This window comes from Macaca mulatta, chromosome 14 (assembly GCF_049350105.2).
Source record: "Macaca mulatta isolate MMU2019108-1 chromosome 14, T2T-MMU8v2.0, whole genome shotgun sequence".
In the NCBI taxonomy this organism is placed as follows: Eukaryota; Metazoa; Chordata; class Mammalia; order Primates; family Cercopithecidae; genus Macaca; species Macaca mulatta.
Genome location: NC_133419.1, coordinates 109749659 through 109770013, shown reverse-complemented (window position 1 = coordinate 109770013; position 20355 = coordinate 109749659). Strand labels below are relative to the sequence as shown.

General features: G+C 38.9%; 1 protein-coding gene across 6 annotated transcripts in view; it reads right to left on the bottom strand.

Moving 5' to 3' along the window:
- Positions 1–20355, bottom strand: part of DDX10 (DEAD-box helicase 10) — a 274322-nt gene that overhangs the window by 8095 nt on the left and 245872 nt on the right. For all 6 annotated transcript variants that reach the window (XR_013404274.1, XR_013404272.1, XR_013404273.1 and 3 more), the window contains one exon: positions 13834–13970. Coding sequence is in view for 3 of the 6 variants with exons in the window: in XM_077964258.1 (XP_077820384.1) it covers positions 13834–13970 (137 nt within the window). In the remaining 3 variants the exon portion in view is untranslated. The remainder of the gene's footprint in view (positions 1–13833; positions 13971–20355) is intronic.

The window sequence follows — 20355 nt, the reverse complement described above, 5'->3', positions numbered from 1 at the left end:
CTCAAAGACTGGAGACTGGCAAAATGGTTCCCATTTTATTATTATTTCTTTTTAGAGATGGGGGGTCTTGCTATGTCGCCCAAGCTAGCGTTGAACTGAGCTAACACAATCCTCCTGCCTCAACCTCCCTGGGACTAAAGGCGTATCCACCATGCTCAACCTGGTTCTCATTTTCAAAGAGAAGGAGAAGGTAAATTTTGCAAAGTATATAAAGCTTTCAACAGGACTTTAAAGTGGATTACCAACTTTAAAAAGGAAAGGCTGGTCAGCGAACTATACCTGTGGGCCAAATTTCACACAGTGCCTGTTTTATACATCAAGTTTTACTGATGATGCAGCCTCACCCACTTGTTTATGTATTGTCTACAGTTGCTTTACCACTGTACCGGCAGAGGTGAGTATCCCTCAAAGTGTAAAATGATTACTATCTGGCCCTTTACAGAAAAAAGGATAGATCCCTTTTTTATATTTTACACACTGATGACATATGTGCAAAACAAACAAAACCAAAAACCAGACTCCTGGTTCTAGTAGCTTTTGTTGGCTCACTAAAAACAATTCCTATAAGACTAACCTTACTGCTTTGAGAGGGTTATTTGACTGGTAAAGCAGGAAAATGAATGCTTTTAGGCTTCAGCAAGGCACAGAACACACCATAACCTTGTGGATAACATTGAGACACAGGATCTGAAGACAAAATTAAGAGGAAGCGTAACTAGGTGATTAAGAAGAATCTTTAGTTTCCTAAAAGGTTTATTGTTAAAGGTATTTTATAACATCTAGTTCATGGTGCCTGGATCTTACTGTAACTTCGTCCTATCAAGTTTAACTCAGTATATTTGGAAGACACTGTGACCATGGAACCTTTTTTCCCCTTAACTTTACAGGTAAGTTCTCTGAAATATACACATGGCATAATGTAAAAAATATCTACTTTTCCCCCTTCCTTGTTTAATGTTGTAACGACTGCTTTTACAAATCAGTTACTTAACAATGATTCAAGTACTGTTATTAAATACGTCATTTCCAAAATTCTGGCACAGAGGAAAAGAAAATGGCTTTGGAGACAGTCTGACCCAATTTAAACCCTAGCAGTTGCCTAAAACTTGGGAAAACTGCTGAACGTCACGCAGTGCCAATTTTTATGTTTGCAAATGTGACTAATATCTACCTCATAGAGAGATTAAATAAGTGATATATGTATAGTGAATGCATTATAAATGTTAACTATGGCTTCTCCAACTCCCCATGGTAGGCATGATCTTACTTTTCTGTTGATGTTAACTGGATTATATTGGTCTTTACCAGGTAAGGTGAGAAAGCCTTTTAACTTGAGATGTCCCCCCACCCCCTGAGACAGGGTCTTGCTTAGCCCAGGCTGGAGTACAGTGGCACTATCATGGCTCATGAGAGAACTCCTGGGGAGCTGGGACACTCAGGAAGGGATTCTGAATGGGGTAGGGGTCTGGGACAAATTCTAGGAGGGAAGAGAGGTCCTGGGTCCCTGTTAGGTTAAGGCCCTCAGCAAGCAACAATAGTCTTTGATGCGTTTATTAAAATTAAGTATATTATTATTAGCCTTATCTCAGGTAAATCTTCACTTTGAGAGGCTGAGAAGACAGTTCTTCAAAGGGCAAGCCTGTTCGTAAGGAAGGGCTACGCTAAGCTAGAATTTCATGTTTGGCAGAATAGTACTTAATCCAGCATATAACCAAAATCTGAAAAGACAAAGTCTATTATTACCACAGTCTACTATATTTTAAAAATTAAAAACAGCTTTAAACTACAGAAGTTATTATGAAATGGTTAAATTCCAAAAGACTGACAATACAAGATGCTGGTGGGGCTGTGGAGCAAAAAGAGCTCTCGTTCATTGCTGGTAGGAATGCAAAATGATGCAGCCACTTCGGAAGAGAGTTTAGCAGTTTCTTATAAAACTAAATATACTCCCTACCATGTGATCCAGCTGTCGTGCCCTTTGATATTTACCCAAAGGAGCTGAAAACTTATTACCACACAAAAACCTGCTCATGAATATTTATAGCAGCTTTATTCATAATTGCCAAAATGTGGAAGCAGCCAAGATGTCTTTCAATAGATGAACAAACTGCGATACATCCATACAATGGAATATTATTCAGTGATAAAAAGAAATGAGCTATCAAGCCACAAAAAGATATAGCGGAACCTTAAAAATATATTGCTAAGTGAAAGAAGCCAATCTGAAAAGGCTGCATATACGATTCCACCCATATGGCATTTCAGAAAAGGCAAAACTGTGAATACAATAAAAAGACCAGTGGTTGCAAGGGATTCGGAAAGAGAAGGATAAACAGGTGGAGCACAAGGGATTTTGAGAGCAATGAGCTATTCTGTGTGATACTATAATGATGGACACATGACATTATACATCTGTCAAAACCCATAAAATATACAACACCAAAAGTGAACTCTAATTTGAACTATAGACATTAGTTAATAATAATGTATCACTATTAGTTCATCCATTGTAACAAATACACCACACTAATGCAAGATGTTACTGATCGGGGAAACTGCAGAGGTAGTGAGGGGAAATATGAAAACTCTATTTTTTATTCCATGTTTACTGTAAAAACTAAAACAGCTAGGAAGAAAGTCAAGAAAAAAAAGTATAGTTTAAAATAGGTAGTATACCCCCCAATACATTATAACTTAATTAAATTAAGCATAAAAACACATCAGAGTTTTCTCTTTTTATCCCCAAAGAATTACATGTCCCTTAATACATCACCTGAGTTACCTTTCCCATCCTCATTTAGAGTACTCAGACCATCTCAATTTCACTTTTCTGTTCTTATGAGAATTTCAATGTTGGCTCACTCCTTTCTAATGAGTTGCCACTGTATGGACTAGAATAGCAACTGTTTCTTATACTCATCACCTTCCATGAAGTCAGTACCACAATCAGGACAGACACATGGGTAGAATGATGATGAGGTGAAAAGCAGCCAAGGAATCTCCTAACAGGAATACACAGAATTGTACAGTCATGATGATGCTATTAGGGTAAATATTTAAATAATAATTGTCTACGCAAACCATGATTAGAACACTAGGATAAATATGAATCATTCCTTCTTCCCAGAGGTAGCTTTCAATAATTAGTCAGGTCTCGCCTCAGAGAGGGTTCTTCCTAACCATCTTGGCTAAAGCGAACTCTCCCAATTCCTCCCTCACCGGTTATTGTTTTCAAGGCCCTGTCACCACCTCTTATCTGGTTTTTGCTTACTTCCTTATGGTCCACCTCTCCTGCTGGAGTGTACGCTCTATGAGGGGCTGGGGTCCAGTACCTCTTCTTTATTGCTCTCTGCCAGTCACATGGTAAACTAGCAGTTTATCAAATGCCTAAATCATGGGACTGTCGAAGGAGAACAGACAGGTAAGGACAGTCCTACACTCCAATTTGGTAACATGGACTCTCTATCCACATTTTGAATAGGCTATGTTACATGACATTATTGTCACTACATCATTAATTTCAACCAGGCTGTAGGATATTTTTGCAAACTGTTTTGAATATAGGGCCTAGTGCTATCTGGGGACTTAATAAACGACTTCAATGAGGAAGACAGTGAAAAGTAGATACCCTAGAGGGCATTAAGTTTTATTCCTATCAATGTATATACTCATGTACTAACTCCTACCAGTTTCGCTTTTAGTAATTAAAATAATTACTACATATTAATGACCCTATTCAATGTCATACTTCACTTTCTTTTTACCCTTGTTAGATCTTTACAGTAACTTTGCAAGGCAAAAAATATCTTCCTTTGACTGATGACAAAAGCTGGGTCACACAGGTTAAGTAACTTGTCAAAGGTCCACAACTTGTGAAAGAAAGATTCAAACTCAGGTCTCTCTGATCCCCAAACCTGCAGTTTTCCCCACAAAGCCAAGTAGCCTGCCTTTGTTCTAACAGTCTTAATTTCATAAAACTACTTTCCCTGTCACAAAGTTGATAATAATACTGCATGTAGATCAATATTCTAAAACTACAAGCAGTGGCATATGTGGGCAAGGCATTCAGTCTCTTGGTGCACAGAACCTCACGTAATTCGTATCTCACACCTGCTAGAGCAACTATTTTTGTAAAATGGATGCTTCTGAGAACACTCTGCCAGGATCAGGCATAGTTTAAATTCCTATGTATTGACAGAGAAAGGCATAAGGAGAGAGACTGACTCACTGATATATTATTCCAAGTAGCGGGAACTCCTAGGGCTTGTTCCACTTAAATTTTAAATTCCCTTTCTGGCTCTTAGGACACTTTAGCTAATAAACTTACAAGTGTGGGAAAGAGTGGGGCAAATAACATATTATCACAAGAAGAGCAAGGTAATCATTGGTACCTGCCATGAATAGGAAGACCACTCACTGGTAAACAGCATACTTTAAATAAATGATGTGTGAATTAAATCCAAAGAAAACAAGTCAGAATGTCCTTTGTAACCCAGAAACCACACTTCCTGGGCTGCGAAGACACAGTAATCAGAACCACTACACCAAACTTCAAGAATGTTCCCGCCAGGTGCGGGGCTCACGCCTGTAATCCCAGCACTTTGGGAGGCCAAGGCAGGCAGATTGCCTGAGGTCAAGAGTTCAATACCGGCCTGGCTAGCATGGTGAAACCCTTTCTCTACTAAAAATACAAAAAAATTAGACGGGCTTGGTGTTGTGCACCTGTAGTCCCAGCTATCGGGAGGCTGAGGCAGGAGAATTGCTTCAACCCAGGAGACGGAGGTTGCAGTGAGCTGAGACCGCGCCACTGCACTCCAGCCTGGGCGACAGAGTGAGACTCCATCAGAAAAAAAAAAAAAAAAAGTTCCAAGTGCTGTCCGATAGGCTATGGCCAAGGCAACATAGAAGAAAAACATCTTCTGGGAAAATCTGTCAACTTCTCTCCTACTGGATGCAATGCCTTATAGAAACCCAACGTAGTGGAGTGAGCACTAAACTTCCAAGGATGCTGGGGCAGACAGTTCCAATAATTAAGTTATAAAACGGCAACTGAAATTATGGGGGATTCTGTAAACCTGACTGGAAAAGAGACTGTGCAGCCAGAAAGTGGCATAAGACTCATTTTAGAGCTCATAACTTCTGTGGCAACTGCATTTCTTCATGTACAATTAGGGGTGCGCAAGTTCGTATGTGTTAAATTACAGAATAGGGGATTGACACCACTGTACAGCCTATTCAAAAATTTCACAAAAGCAAGGACAAGGGGCTGCTAGAAGAAAGCACACTCCTTTTATTAGACAGTCTGAGCAGCTTTTCAACTTCTTGCTTTTTCTTCTCTTTCTTTTGGAATGCAAACTTTATCAGGTGAAACCACAGACTGATACAGCTGCAAGGGAGCTGAGGGTGGGTGTCCAGAGGTGGAGAACAGTGAACATGCCCTTACACAGAAACCCTGGGTGTCCTTTTACAACATGCAGCTAAACTGGCTGTGCAAAGCTACTGGGAGAACCAAGAGTTTAGTGCCCGAGAGCCCAGTTTTGGACATTTAATTGTATAAAACTCTCCTTCTTGCATTCATATCCATAAATGTAGCTTGGATTTTTTTCCTAAATAATTTAAACCTAATAAATGAGCTTGTGATCATTTAAAACATACTCAGAAACCTTTATACCTATCCTAAAGTATTGGCACTTTGGTATTCAAAAATGTTGTGCCAGAGACTTTTCTCCTTACCATAAATTTTAATTTATGAGTCCATGCAACGGTCCTAATGAAGATTAATTATTGCAGTACATTCCATAAAATGTGCTCAGCTTTCTCCTGTCAGCAAAGGCTACCACATGTAGAATTGGTAGTGAAAATATATCACATCCTTAATGTCTCTTTTCTAGCTGCTCAGTACTAAAAACAAATTTGTAAAAACAATTTCATCTAAGAAAAGATTGATGGGCTCAGACTTCATTATAAACATAACTGCAAAAGGAGAGGAAAAAACTGGTCCTCTTGGATCAGAATTCTAATAATCAGAAAAGGCTGGGGGTGGTGAGGAAGAACGAGAAGGCAGAAGATTGCACATCACACCACTACTTCACATATGTGTTTCCATCTGTAAAATATCTACGACGCCATTTAGGACCGGCAAAAAGTTTTTGGCCCCACTCTATTGTTCTGGTCATAAATCCAGCAGTTAACTGCACAGGAGTGTCTATGCTACATGCACGCCCACGCCATCATTTCGCATGCAATCTCAAGATTTCCCCAAAGCTCATCCAGAGTCCAGGTTAAGAATCCCTGCTCCACAGCAGTTTAGAAGGTACAATTATGTCTCTTCTCCCAGATTAAAAAAAAATTAAACATCATACAAGTTGAGTTTATGCTATGCATTTTTCTCACGGCTAATCTGCATGTAGAACATTTTGTGCTCCCCAGAAACACATCTCATCTGCTTCTCTCTCAATCTACTTTCCCTGATTAGTTTTCAATATCCAAGATCATCACCTACCCAGGCATGTCCCTAACATTCCAGCTATCTGGCAAAATGAAGTTTTACAGTTTAGTCTCACTCTTCATCAGTCCTTCAAGTGACTTCAAAGGAGACAAAACCCAGTCTTCAACAAGGCTGCCCACTAAAACATTACTTATAATTACAAAATAAAATCAAATCACACAAGAACCCAAAACCTAAGCAACCTTTAAAAAATTTACTAACAATTTTAAAAAATTACTTACAATAACAAAAATTAAAACCCATTAAAATTACTTGTAATAACAAAATAAAACCAAACAAGAACCAAAAACCTAAGCATAGGTGAAATAAAATCAAACAAGAACCAAAAACCTAAGCATGGATACAATCTAAAAATTTTAAAAGGGAGGTGGGCAAGGAAATTATGGTGTAACCAAGGGATGGAAAGTTTGCAGTCATTAGGCACGAGTGCATTCTATGTGAATGCAATGTGAAATGACTAAAAGAAACATCCTAAGAAGTCATTCACAAAGGTTTTTTCGGTGAAAACAAAGTTGCAGCGCACCAGAGTTAGGGCACCTGCCAGAGAACCCTACTAGCAAGGGTGGTTCATCTTAGCCTCATGCCATCCTGAGCTATTCGTCCTTCTGAAAAAATGACAGGCTCCCAACTGTCCTGAATTATATAATGGTTGATTAAATGGTAGAGTAGAAAGCACAGGGCAAAAACAGTAACAGTAAAAGAGTAGCTTCTTAAACTCCCAATTTCTCACACTATGTCTTCCCCATCTTAACTCAGCCCTCACCCCAGAAAATAACATCCTCCTTGCCCAGTGTGTAGCAACCTTTCTCTAAAAGTCCGAAGACAAATATTGCCTTTCCCACCCCCACCCCAACAATCTGCCTCGGGAGTTTCTCCAAATAGTGTTCTTATTTTCAAATGTTTGACAAGTAAGAAATGATTAAGATTTTCTCTTGAAAGTTGCTCGGCATGTGAGAATGGGGCATATACTCCTGAAGTTGAAAAGAGTAAGAGGAAAGAATGGCAGGCACACAATAAATTCACTACATAATTAAGCTGAGCCAACTTCTTTCTACATCTGCTACACACAATGAGACTCAATCAAGTAGAGGTTCAAGTAATTGGAAACCGTAGTGAATAGTATTTTTTTAAACAATCATCTAGACTAAGAAAAAGCTCTTTTAGCTCCAGCCAAAAACAAGGAAATGAAAATGGCTTCTGAGAACTTTGTTTTCCAAGTGAAAAGCCTCCCACAAATTATGAAGCCGACTGTAAAATCTTAGAATAGGTACTGAGCAAAACTTATTTAAGAGATGTCACAGAACTCAATACTAGGAGAAACCACAGAGGTTAAAGTAGTTCATCTACTTCATGTAAGAGATCATTTTTAAAGACAGGCAATTTCACTCAAAAGATAGACAAATGAATATGGAACAGATTTTCAGAAACAAAACAAAAACCCAAATAAAAGAACAAACATGCAGACCAAAAACCTTGATTAGTCTTTTGATTCAGAGGTGTGTAAAAATAGGTTGAAAGAACCACCTAATTATATTTAGACGTGGAATCGTTTACTCTGTACAGGAAAAGGTATCAATCCATATAGAAGTTATCATATCTAAATGATGACAATGGCCTCAGTACAAACTACAGATGTAATTGGTCTTATGCTACCTAGAATAATCTACCAAATACCCTACACCATGTAAGAATTCTTGATAAAGCCACCTGCCTTAAAGAACGTAGGCTGCAAAGCAAAGATTGATATAAGGTACCAAGAGTCTAGTCACCACCTTTTCTTTTTCCTTTTTTTGTTTGAAAAAGGTTAAGATTATAAATATTAAAACCTTAATTTGACTGGATAATGAATATCTGGAACATCTAGCTGTTTCTTTTTCATTGTATTTAATACTTTGCAAATTTTCACACCATTAACAATTCACACGAAGATGGCCAAAAACCAAACATGATAAATGCTACTAGATATACAAAAATTAATCTTATATGTTCCGAGTCAAGTCTCTCAGCCTGTGAAGCACAGCTGTGAGAAGCAATTTTATTGAAAGAAGAGTTTTAAATGGAATATGATTCAAGACACTCATCTCACTTTAGAGGCCACACTTTTTAGAAGTGCAATTTACCCTCCCCTCTGCTCAGTTAACACTTACACCTAAGTCTGATTCAGTGTAGACATCACTGCCTTCAGGAAGCTCTTTCTGATCCACCAGGCCTAGACTGGACCCATCACTTATGTGGTCTCCATGTTCATTCCCTACCTACTCCATTCCCTCCGCCTCCCCCAGTGCACAAACCACAAACTAATCCATCACACTGCTGTGTAATTGCTTACTTAGCTACCTGTAACCTCCATGGAACAAAAAGCTTTGTGAAAGCAGGAAAGACACTTTTCCTGTTTAATGTTTTATCCTCTGTATCCATGCCTGGCCCATGACAGGCACTAAAACATTTTTAGTTGAAAGAATGGATGGAAGAAATGTTATAATCCAGAGACTAACAGATCAAGTGGGTATTCTTAACTCTTAAGTAAAATATGATTTAAATAATGCAGAAGATTCTTACTCTATTCCTTGGCACCCCATATAGAAGCTTTTAAAAATATTTTTATTTTGAACGTGATGTAACTTTATCGCATGGACAATTTGAAATGAAAAATCATTCACAAGCCCAAAGGCAATTACAGTATCTGAAGTCTTCGTTCCTAAAAAGGTACAAAACTCTTGCAAAACTTACTGGAGGAAAGAACACAGGATTCTGTGCAGTTCCCAGCAGACCAATAAATTCAATGAATGTCACAAAGCCCACTGAAACAGAAAGCTGGGTTTCCTACTAAGCTGTTTTGTCTACAACTGCAACAACAACAACAACAACAAATCCTAACATCTATTAATTCTACCTGTGTTAACTCCACATTTTCGAAGAAAGAATGAGAGGTGAAAGCCAGAGTAAAATGCAGCCTAGACCAATGTGTAAGACGGATAAAGATGAGCAAAAAAGCCAGAGAACATCAAAGCAAGCTCTCGCTTCTACACCTGTTGTCAAAAATAGCACATGAAAGCCTAGATCCTTAAATGGAGTTTGGACATCTGGCCCCAACTACTTCTGTACTACGGGTAGATTAGCTGGTCCCCTGTTTCACAGTTCTGTTTTTGAGGATAAATAAACTATTCATGGTAGCATTCTTAAAGCTCATCAAAAGAAACCCAAAGTCATATAATTTTCATTGTCCCTGAAACCCTATTATAAGCAAGATCTCTTTTGGTAATGCTAACTAAACTGAGTTGAATCCACATCAGAACTCTTTCGAAATCTCAGTGCTGGAGATAACAATTCTGATAATCCTAGAGGGTCGAAGGTAGTTTAAACTCTATTGCAGCTATGCACTGAACTGAGAAAGAAGGCAGAAGTACAAACTCTTTAAAATCCTGTCAGACCTCCCTGAGGGGGAACTATTGACCCCAGATTCTGTCATTCTCCACTAAATCTGGCTCCCCATTGCCTAGTTCCAACTGACAGTGTCTTTTCCACATGGAGCAACAAAAGTGTTACTCATGCTGAATAGTTATGCGTGTCAATAAAGTGAAGGAAAAAGAAACACCCATAGAAAACTTTCAAAGAAACTAGCTCATGCTACTTAATTTGGGACTAATATCTACTTTCTAATTGGTCTATCTAGTCCCCTAAGAGTGAACTCATCTCTGAAAATGCTAAGTGTATGGCCAGAGAATAACCTACTGAGAGATGTGATGATGTCTAAGAGGTCAGAGTACTAGTCATTGCCTTAATTACTGAGTAGAGGGTTAGAGACTGCATAGCAAGTAAAACCTGTGAACCTATCAGGAGGACCCACTAAAGCTGACATCACAAGATCTTAGCACATAGTCATACAGCTTATGAGAAGCAAAGAAAAAGAAGGTGTAGCCAAACTAGAAGAATACAGAAAAACTGTACTGGTGCTACTATGCAAATAGTAATAGCAACAGCAATTACTACTGTCAAAATTCTAGTATATACAATCTTCCAAATACATTTTCTTTATCCAAAACAATTTTGGTTTTAGTTTACATACATCTTGATTCACTGCCATTGAGGTAAAGAAACCACAGAAAACAGAGAAAAATGGAAATTAAAGCATAAATAGAAATTACAGACATAGGTTACTACTTACAATTTATTCCAAATCCTGCCTGCTAGTACAGGAATGGCAAATAGGTTTTACCTTCTGTATCAGTTCCAATTGATTGATAGAGACTGTGCTGAGGACTGCTTAGGCCAAATGGAACTGAATAGAGAAATAGCCTACTCTGAATGAAGGACAGGGGAAATTAAGCACCAGTAATATGTATCTGCCATCTGGGGTCTAGTCCAGTTTCTCAACTGTGGGCAATTTTGCTTCCTCAGAGATACCTGACAATGTCTAAAGATATTTTTAGTTGTGCCAAATGGTATTGTTAGAGGCCAGGGATGATGCTAAACAGCCTATACCCTTCCCCAAACAAAAAATTATCTGAGCCGGAATATCAATAATGCTGAGGGTGGGAAACCATGGTTTAGTGAAGTCTATGTTATGGTTAGTCCATGGAACCAGGTCTTTAATCAAATGACATTATCCTGAGCTACTTCTCTCAACACCAGGATGATTCTATACACCTAACTGAGATTCTAGAACTAGGGAATCAGTTTAATTAACAAAGATCACATTGGTCTGTCCCTAAATTTTATTGTGACCACAGACAAGTTATTTTAGCCCTTAAAGCCTTGGTTTTTTCATCTAAAAGGAGGCTATAAGATTAGACAATGTCTGTGTTCACAGGCCAAAACAAAAAACCTGCTAGGAAGCCCTTATATACACTACAGGAATAAAATCCCTCATCAGTAATCAAGCCCTTGCTGATATCCTCCTCTTCAACAAAAGACAATTTTTTGTCAGCTTAAAACAAGTTAACCAATCCCAGTCTCCACTAATGCAGACTTGTTAGCTGTGCCTGAAATTAAAACTGCTGTAATTTTCATATAATGCTTAAATACTTTCCATCTGAACCCTTGTCTTTAAGTTAAGATGCTTTGTCATCTCTCAAGGTACTCCTACCTTCTTGTTCATCACCAGTACACTATATGAACTCGGCTTCTTCCAACTCTCCATCTATGTTCTGTCATCTCTTGTATCATTCAACCTATTAATATTAGGACCAATGATATAGCCTCTTACAACTACATTTCTTTTTTAACCCTGTAAATCTCCTTCATCAATCAATTAATCAATTCAAATATGTCAAGGCATTCTCTGTGCCATGACATTAATATTAGGGGTGGGAAGTGAGGCTAGAGCAGTTAAGTGTTGGTACAAAAAAAATATGTAAAGACAATTTCTAGGTACAAAACATTTACAGCTAATTAACAGGATGAAATACATAAGCTACTAGAGAACAAGTTATATTAACTAGGTGGTAGCACGGAAATGTCACTATAAGGGCAAGAAATGACAGAAGAATGAAAATGAAATGCCTGCTGTACACAGATGAAAGATGACCCAGAAACTATCATTAAAAATGTTAGGGAGAAAATCCATATAAGTCAAATGCAGAAGGATTGCTGACATCCTACCAAAGGTTTCAAAGGTTGACTCTATCTTTTAAAGGTATATTAGACAGATACGCAAAATACGGCTGCAGAACTGTAAGAACCAATTAATGCTCCTTCCAGAGAATCAAGTTACATGGAAACACTTGGAAGATAATGACTAAAAGTCATGTATGTTACATTAAATCACATCTACCAAAATACAGACCCAATAAACCCTTCTAAAAGAGGTACATTTATATAAGAACCCAAGGGGCAGCAAACCTGACCCCACTGGGGTTCATCTAGGTCTCAGACACATACACCAAGGAACTCAGTGTGTACATTTACTCTTAGAGGTCAATTTTCAATGATTAGGAATATGCCCAGAACCTAAATTATTTAATCCTTATGGCACAAACATTTATATATTTTTGTAAATTCTAATCAAATTCTTTTCATCTGTGGTGCCTCTTGTGGTAGTAAAGCAAACATGTCTACTACCTAGAGCCTACACATGCTGTATAAAGCTAATATGTTCAACCACCTAGTTGTCCAACAGCAAATGGAAGTTTCTGGCATCACCTCAGAAGACTGCATTTGGATAAGTGAATTTTCTCTATTAAAAAATAATTCATGTTTAAATATGCATGAGACTCAAATGAAGAGTAACTCTGTCTCCCCACAGCATTTTCACCTAAGAAAATCTTTAAGACTTTTTCATAATGTTCTTGTTTAAAACAAATTATAACTCCCTATGGCCTATTTCTCCAACTCCAAACTCCCTGTGCTAGCACTTCAAGGGTTCCATCAAGCTTCCTCTTTTCTTCCATCATATTAATTCTATCTGTTGTCATTAGTACCTCCCTTCCGTAAAGAAGCTCACTGGTTTAGATCGAGCATGAGGTTTAACATTCTCAACTTTTAAATCAATAGACTCTTAACGTAATCTAATACATAGTACTCTGAAAACAAATGCTAAGCAAGTCATACTATTATTCAATTCTTCACATTTCATTTGTTTCTGGCAATGGTAGCAAACAAATAATCCATAGATTTTAAAGTGAAGGAATTTGTCAAAGGTTGTTTCTGTACAGGTTTTCCATTATTTTATTTATTAAAAACCATTTTTTTTGGTAGATTCAGGGTCTCACTTTGTTGATTAGGCTGGTCTCAAACTCCTGGCTACAAGCAATCCTCCCACATCAGCCTCCCAAAGTGTTGGGATTACAGGCATAAGCCATGGTGCCCAGCCCCTCCAGTATTTTATTTGTTATTTAATTCCATATAAAAGAATATGGAAGAATGATGTCCCCTTCTTAAAATTCAAGGACAATTTTTAGCAGTATCTTTAATAGCGTTCTTTGACAATGAAAAAAAATAAAACCCTAACGCTTTTTGCAGAGAACATATCTTAGTGCATCAAATACTTAGGCATAAAGGACTCAGAGAAAGATAAGGAAAAAAAAAAAAGGAAAAACACAACTCATGTATCACACACATCCATTAATAAGGATTATAAAAATGATCAACAAGGCACTAACATGATCAGAAAAGCGTATTTCTAGAACAATCTGCAACAAAATGAGTAAAAAAATAGCAGCAGGATTTCCAGGAATATAAGTAAAGGTATATTTAAAAAAAAAAGAAAAAAGAAAAAAAGCAACAAACATCTCGGAGTAGAACTCTTAGTAATGTCTTTTGGTGGATTCATTAGAAGACTCATGTGAGTATTGAGGATGCATTTCATACCAATGATAAAAACATACCTAATTTTATTTTCCATATCTTCACTATCTGAATCTTCAGAGCTTCTGTACTTATCTGGATCTGGGAGCGTGCTTGGATCAAATCCATCATCATCATCATCACTCCAATCCAGAAAGGCTTCCTCTTCATCTTTGGCCTAAAAAATAATAATAACGGAAATTGTAGTTGAAGAAGTCAGTTGATAAATAATCAGGTTTTATTTCCAGACCCAAATGGATACCCCTCTAATTGACATCCTCAGATTAGAAGTTTTCTATTCTGGTGAAGGCAAGCGACTTTCAGAACCACAACCATTTGCAAAGAGAATGAAAATCCTTATCATTTCAAAAATAAAATAAAATAAGATTCAGAAAGCAAATCACTAATCAGTCCTTTAAATACAATACAGGAGAAAATTGTCTATTTTATTATTTCCATGTAATTCAACTCAATTATCAAAGAAATAAAAGCCAAGTGCTGTGGCGTGCTCCTGTCATCCCAGCTACTCAGGAGGAGGAGGCAAGGGCCTTGCTTGAGCCCAGGAGTTTGAGGCGGCAGTACACAATGATCACGCCTGTGAATAGTCACTGCACACAAGCCTGGAAAACATCTCTAAAATAAAATAAAAATAAACATAAAGAAACAGCATATAAAGTTGTTTTAGTGCTCCTGTCCACACATCTAAGTTTCAAAACTACCAAAAATATTAGGTGAAAATATAAAAGACCAGAAGCAAGAGTACAGTAACATTTGTCTGATTTTACGACCACAAAAGTATAAGTCTTAAAAAACTATCAGATCTATTAACTGGGCAGGGTAGCATGTGTCTGTAGTCCTAGCTACTCCAGGGGCTGAGGCGGGAAGATCTCATGTGCCAGATGGCTGAGGCTAGAGTGAGCCATGATTGCACCACCGCACGCCAGCTTGGGTGATGAGCGAGATCTCATCTCTTAAAAACAAAACAACAACAATCATCAGATGTGTACAAGTGTATTTATAGTGATGGGTCTTCTAAATTCAAATGCAAGTGCAAAGTCACTAAGAACAATGGGAAAAGGGGAGGAACACCAAGAAATGGGAAAAGCAATAGTGCATGGGAGGGAATGTATGGAAGTTGAGATCTTTTCAGTTTCATGCAAGCAGGTAGGTAAGGGGGCTTTTTTTGTTTTTAATTTTTGGTGGTTATTTTTGTCAAAAAACAAAATAATGCAAAATTAAATGTATTATACATTTATGTTATGAACATCACATAACAAATTTATTTCTGGTAGACTGGTTTTGTCAACTACTAGATAAACCAAAACTAGCAGTGGCACATGCATTTAACAGAAAATTTTAAGTAGGACTAAAAAAATTTCAGGGTTTCTTTCAGTTACCATCTTTACAATACTTCTTCATACCAAATGATACAAACTTCAATGATTCTTTGATTCCTTTGATTTCCAATGATTAATGCTCGTTCCCAGAAATTGAATAACAATTCAGAATAGCATAATAATACTAATTCAAAGTAATAAAAATTTACTTTCAAATGGACACAATGCTATTTTGGATTTTGTTTAATGTGTCTCTTGTAATTGACAACATCTAGGCCTTGCTATTTCCTGACCTACAAAATGATTGCAATGTTGATGCTATACCGTATTGTCTGCGCTGCATTACAGTCAATTCATGACAATGACCAATAAAATGTATAATACCTATATTATGGAAAGCATGATGTGACTAATACCTTTAATTTATTAACAAACAAACAAAACCACTATCATTTACAACACAAGTCACTAAGTTAAAAATATCACCATAATGAAAACATTCTGAAGTACAATGTCTTTTTAGCAAAGTCTAAAAGTATGTACTTTCTAGCCATATATGGTAAGTAAATGGACATTCTTAGCTGCTCTGTCTCTTTGATTTCATGAATCATTTAAGAGATAATTTACAAAAATGTGACTGTGAAAGGGAAACAGGGACGGCAAAGTCACTAAGCAAGAGGGAAGTCAAGCTAGGGACTGTGTCAGGCAAACCTGTCTCCCATTTTATTCCTAAATAAGATAGCTACAAAAGCTACATACCTCCCTTGCCATTTGCCCACAAGGATATTCCTTGTGAACAAAGGACAGACAGAACTCAGTCATCCCTCTGCTCATGTGAGACAAATGCTTCTCTGATTGCTTCCTCCGCCCTATTGTTTCACTGAGCCAGACTAAGGCGTGAATGATTCCTCTACCTCCGCCTCACATGTGATTTGTGTATTTAGTAAGAGGCTAACCAGAGACTCAAAAGAATGCAACTGTTTATCTCTTAGCTACCTATGACCTGGAAGTTCCTTCCCTGCTTCGAGTTGACCTGCCTTTCTGGACTGAACCGATGTACATCTTACAGATACTAATTGATGTCTCACGTCTCCCTAAAATGTACAAGCTGTGCCTCTACCACCTTGGCCGCATGTCCTCAGGACCTCCTGAGGCTGTGTCATGGGTGTGTCCTTTAATCTTGGCAAAATAAACTTTCTAAATTGGTTAAGATTTGTCTCAGATATTTTGGACTGACAGAACCATCCTCGTTTTTACCTCCTTTTGACTTATTTTCATGAGTCAGACAAATATTCTCTGACATATCTATTACCTCACAACTGTCCAAAAGAGCGGGACAACTCGAAGCAGGGAGGGGGGTTTCAGGTCATAGGTAGATAAGAGACAAACGATTGCATTCTTTTGAGTCTCTGATTAGCCTCTTACTAAATACACAATTTACATGTGAGGTGGAATATCCTGTGGGCAAATTGTGAGGAGGGCATGTAGCTTTTTTAACTTTGTAGCTATCTAATATAGGAATCAAAGAGAAGACAAGTTTGCCTGACACAGTTCCCAGTCATGTCAGTGTGTTAGGACACCATGGCTGGAAACTCACTGCTGTAAGCAAGGGAAAACCATTTAAGTATTTTAGCAGGAAACTAAATTAGTACCTTAGAAATGCAGCAATAGAAAGGGTGGTTGGAAGGTATAACATTTGAAGGAAGGATATAAGTTTTAAAACTGTAATAATTAACAAAGGAAGTAGCAGTGGAGATGAAGGTGGAGGATCGGTATGAGAGATATTAATGAAGGAGAATCAACTAGACTCTGTGGATTACAGGGGTATTACAATGGACAATGTTTGCACCTCTCTTCATTCATATGTCCATACCCTAATCCCAATGCGATGGTCATGAGGGTGCAGCCCTCATGCATGGAATTAGCACCCTCAAAAGAAGGAACTAGAGCGCTAGCTAACTCCCCTTCCACCATGTGAGGACACAGTGAGAAGCCATCTACAAATCAGTAAACAGGCCCTCATGAGATACTAAATCTACTGGCACCTTGATACTGAACTTTCCAGCCTCTAGAACTCTGAGCAATGTGTGTTGCTTAAATTACTAGTCTATGGAATTTGCTACAGCAGCCCAAAGTGACTGAGACAGGTACATAATATATTTAAGAGAATTAGTATATACAGAAGCATAGTCGTACACATCAGACCTCTGTTAAATACAGAAACAAAGAAGACAGCAGTTTAATAAACACTGAGAGGATACCTTACAAAACATGCTATGGTCTGAAGTTTGTGTCCCCTGCAAAAATTCATGTGTTGAAACCTAACCCCCAAGGCAATAGTATTAACAGGCAAAGCTTTTTGGGAGGCCGGGACAGGTGGATTGCTTGCGCTCAGAAGTTCTAGACCAGCCTGGACAACATGGTGAAACCCCATCTCTACAAAAAAATTAGCCAGGCATGGTGGCACGCTCCTATAGTTACCTGCTACTTGGGAGGCTGAGATGGGAGAACAGCTTGAGCCCAAGAGGCAAAGGCTGCAGTGAGCCAAGATAACGCCACTGCACTCCAGTGGGTGATAGGATGACAGAGCTAGCTAGCCCTGTCTCAGGAGGGAAAAAAAAAAAAAAAGTTGGAGGGCGGGGGAGCTTAGGTCCTAACAGTAGAGCCTATCTGAATGGGATTAGTGCCCTTATAAGAGGCCTGAGGAACCTTGCTCAGTCCCGCTATGAAGCAGAGAACAAGCCCTTACCAGACCCTGAATCTGTTGGCACCTTGATCTTTGACTTCCCACCTTCTAGAACTGTGAGCAGTTAATTTCTGTTGTTTATAAATTACCCCCAATCTAAGGTATTTTGCTATAACTGCACAAATGGATTAAGAGGGAGATGTCTTCATTCAACAAATCTTTATTAAGCACCTATTACCTATAGCAGACACACTTTTAGGTTCTGGAGATGCTGCAGTGAAGAAAATAATGTCCCTGACCTGATAACAAAATGAGCTGTTCTCAAACAGTTACCCACATAAGTATGAAAATGAAACCCAGGTTCTGCTATTTCTGGGGAGCAGTCAATCAAGAGTGAATCAACTCCACAAGCCCTGCTAAATGTCTAACATTTGATACAGACAGAAAGCAGTTTTCACCTTATGGATCCCCTAACATGTGGCTGACTGATTATGCATTCTGGCTGTCAACATGCTTCTTTTTCTTCATATTTCCAGGTTGAAAGTTGCCACCACTACCCCCTCACCGACTAGTTCTCCCATCTTTCTCCACCCTTCCAGCCTGCTCAAAACAAGAACCCCCTATCATCCTCAGACACAGACACACACACACTCCTCAAAGCCCTGGGCAGAGAGAGGGGGAGCATTTCACCCACATGAAGAGATCAGTGTCACCTCTATAACTGGCAGTTTCCGAAACACAGTTTAAGAACCCCTGAGGAAATTATTTCACCTAAAATAGGAATGACTTTTCTTAAAACAGTTAGTTGGAAAACTCATTTACAAGTAGGGCAGGTGAAAATGTCCCAAAACAGAAATGTTACCTGACTGGTTATTTTGGTTTTGGTTCTGATAATGGCAAGAAACACAAACAAGATGTGGCAGTCTCGTACAACAAACGTACAAAGTGCTTTAACATAGATTATCTTACTTGATCTTCAAAGCCTATGAAGTAGGTCAAAAAGATTTATTGTTCCCATTTTTGAAATTACAAAACTGTGCTTCAGATGACTAAATTACTTACTGAGGTCACACAAACCTGGACATACACAAGGAGTTTTCTCCTACATCACCCTGAATCTCAATTCTCACCATTAAAGCTTTGGATGTGCTTGCACAGTGTTTTTTTCAGTATCAAGCGTATTTTATAAGCTTTGTAAAACATGCAGGTGCTTCCTATGATACCTTACATGTGGTAATCTCCACTTTCCTTATCCTTGGCTCCCAAGCCTCCTTTTGGCTTTTGTTTTGCCTAGAATATTGCACCAGCTGCCTAATGGGTCTTCCTGCAAGTATTCTTTCCCCAATTCTGATCACTCCAATTCTGTGTTGTAATTAGAATTTTGAAATAGATTTCAAATCTGACATGTGATAATATAAGACACCGGTTTACAACACATGTACTTTCAGGTCCTGGCACTAGTCAAGCCTCTTTCCACCTCCAGTCTTCGTGCATGCTACTTCTCTCCTGGAACACCCTCTGCTGCTTCTTGCCTGTTGTGGTGCCTTCTAACATCAAACGCATGGTGCCTCTTCACACCAATCCAACAGCTACCAACAGGTGCCCAAAAATACAACTCAATTCTGTCAGTAACCATGCAGAGTGTCTTAACACAGATCCCACAGGTCAAGGGTTCAGTCCCACAAGACTGTCCACACTTCAGACAACCGTGGCCAGTAGACTACAAATTCAGGGGTTCCCACAGGCCCATCTCAGGTTCCATAATTCTCTACAGCTTTTCACAGAACTCAGGAAAGTGTTTTACTTAATGATTGCCCATTTATTATGAAGGCCTAAACTCAGAAACAGCCAGAGGAAGAGGCACAGGACAAGGGAAGGGGTGGGAATGAGGCACAGGACAAGGGAAGGGGTGGGAGTGAGGCACAGGACAAGGGAAGGGGTGGGAGTGAGGCACAGGACAAGGGAAGGGGTGGGAGTGAGGCACAGGACAAGGGAAGGGGTGGGAGTGAGGCACAGGACAAGGGAAGGGGTGGGAGTGAGGCACAGGACAAGGGAAGGGGTGGGAGTGAGGCACAGGACAAGGGAGTGAGGCACAGGACAGGGGAAGGGGTGTGAGTGAGACACAAAACTTCCATGCCCTTCCTGGGTGGGCCACCGTCCCAGCACATGAATGTGTCTGCCCATGCAGAAGCTCTCTGAACTCACTGTTCAAGGGCTTTTATAATTCAATCTCCAGCCACCCTTCCCTTCCGGGGAGGATGGGGGAATAGGGCTAAAAGCCCCAACCTCTAATCAACTGTTTGGTCTTTCTGGTAACCAGCCTGTACCCTGAAGCTATCTAGAGACACCACCCTAAGCCACCTCATTAGTATAAACGCCAAGTGCTGAAAGGACTTCTTAAGAATAACCAGAGACACTCCTGTCACTCAGGAAATCCCAGGGGCTTAAGGGTGTTCTATGCCAGGAACCAGGGACAAAGACCAAACATGCTTCTTTATACTATACCTGATAACACAAGTCATCAAGTATTTCTAAGCATC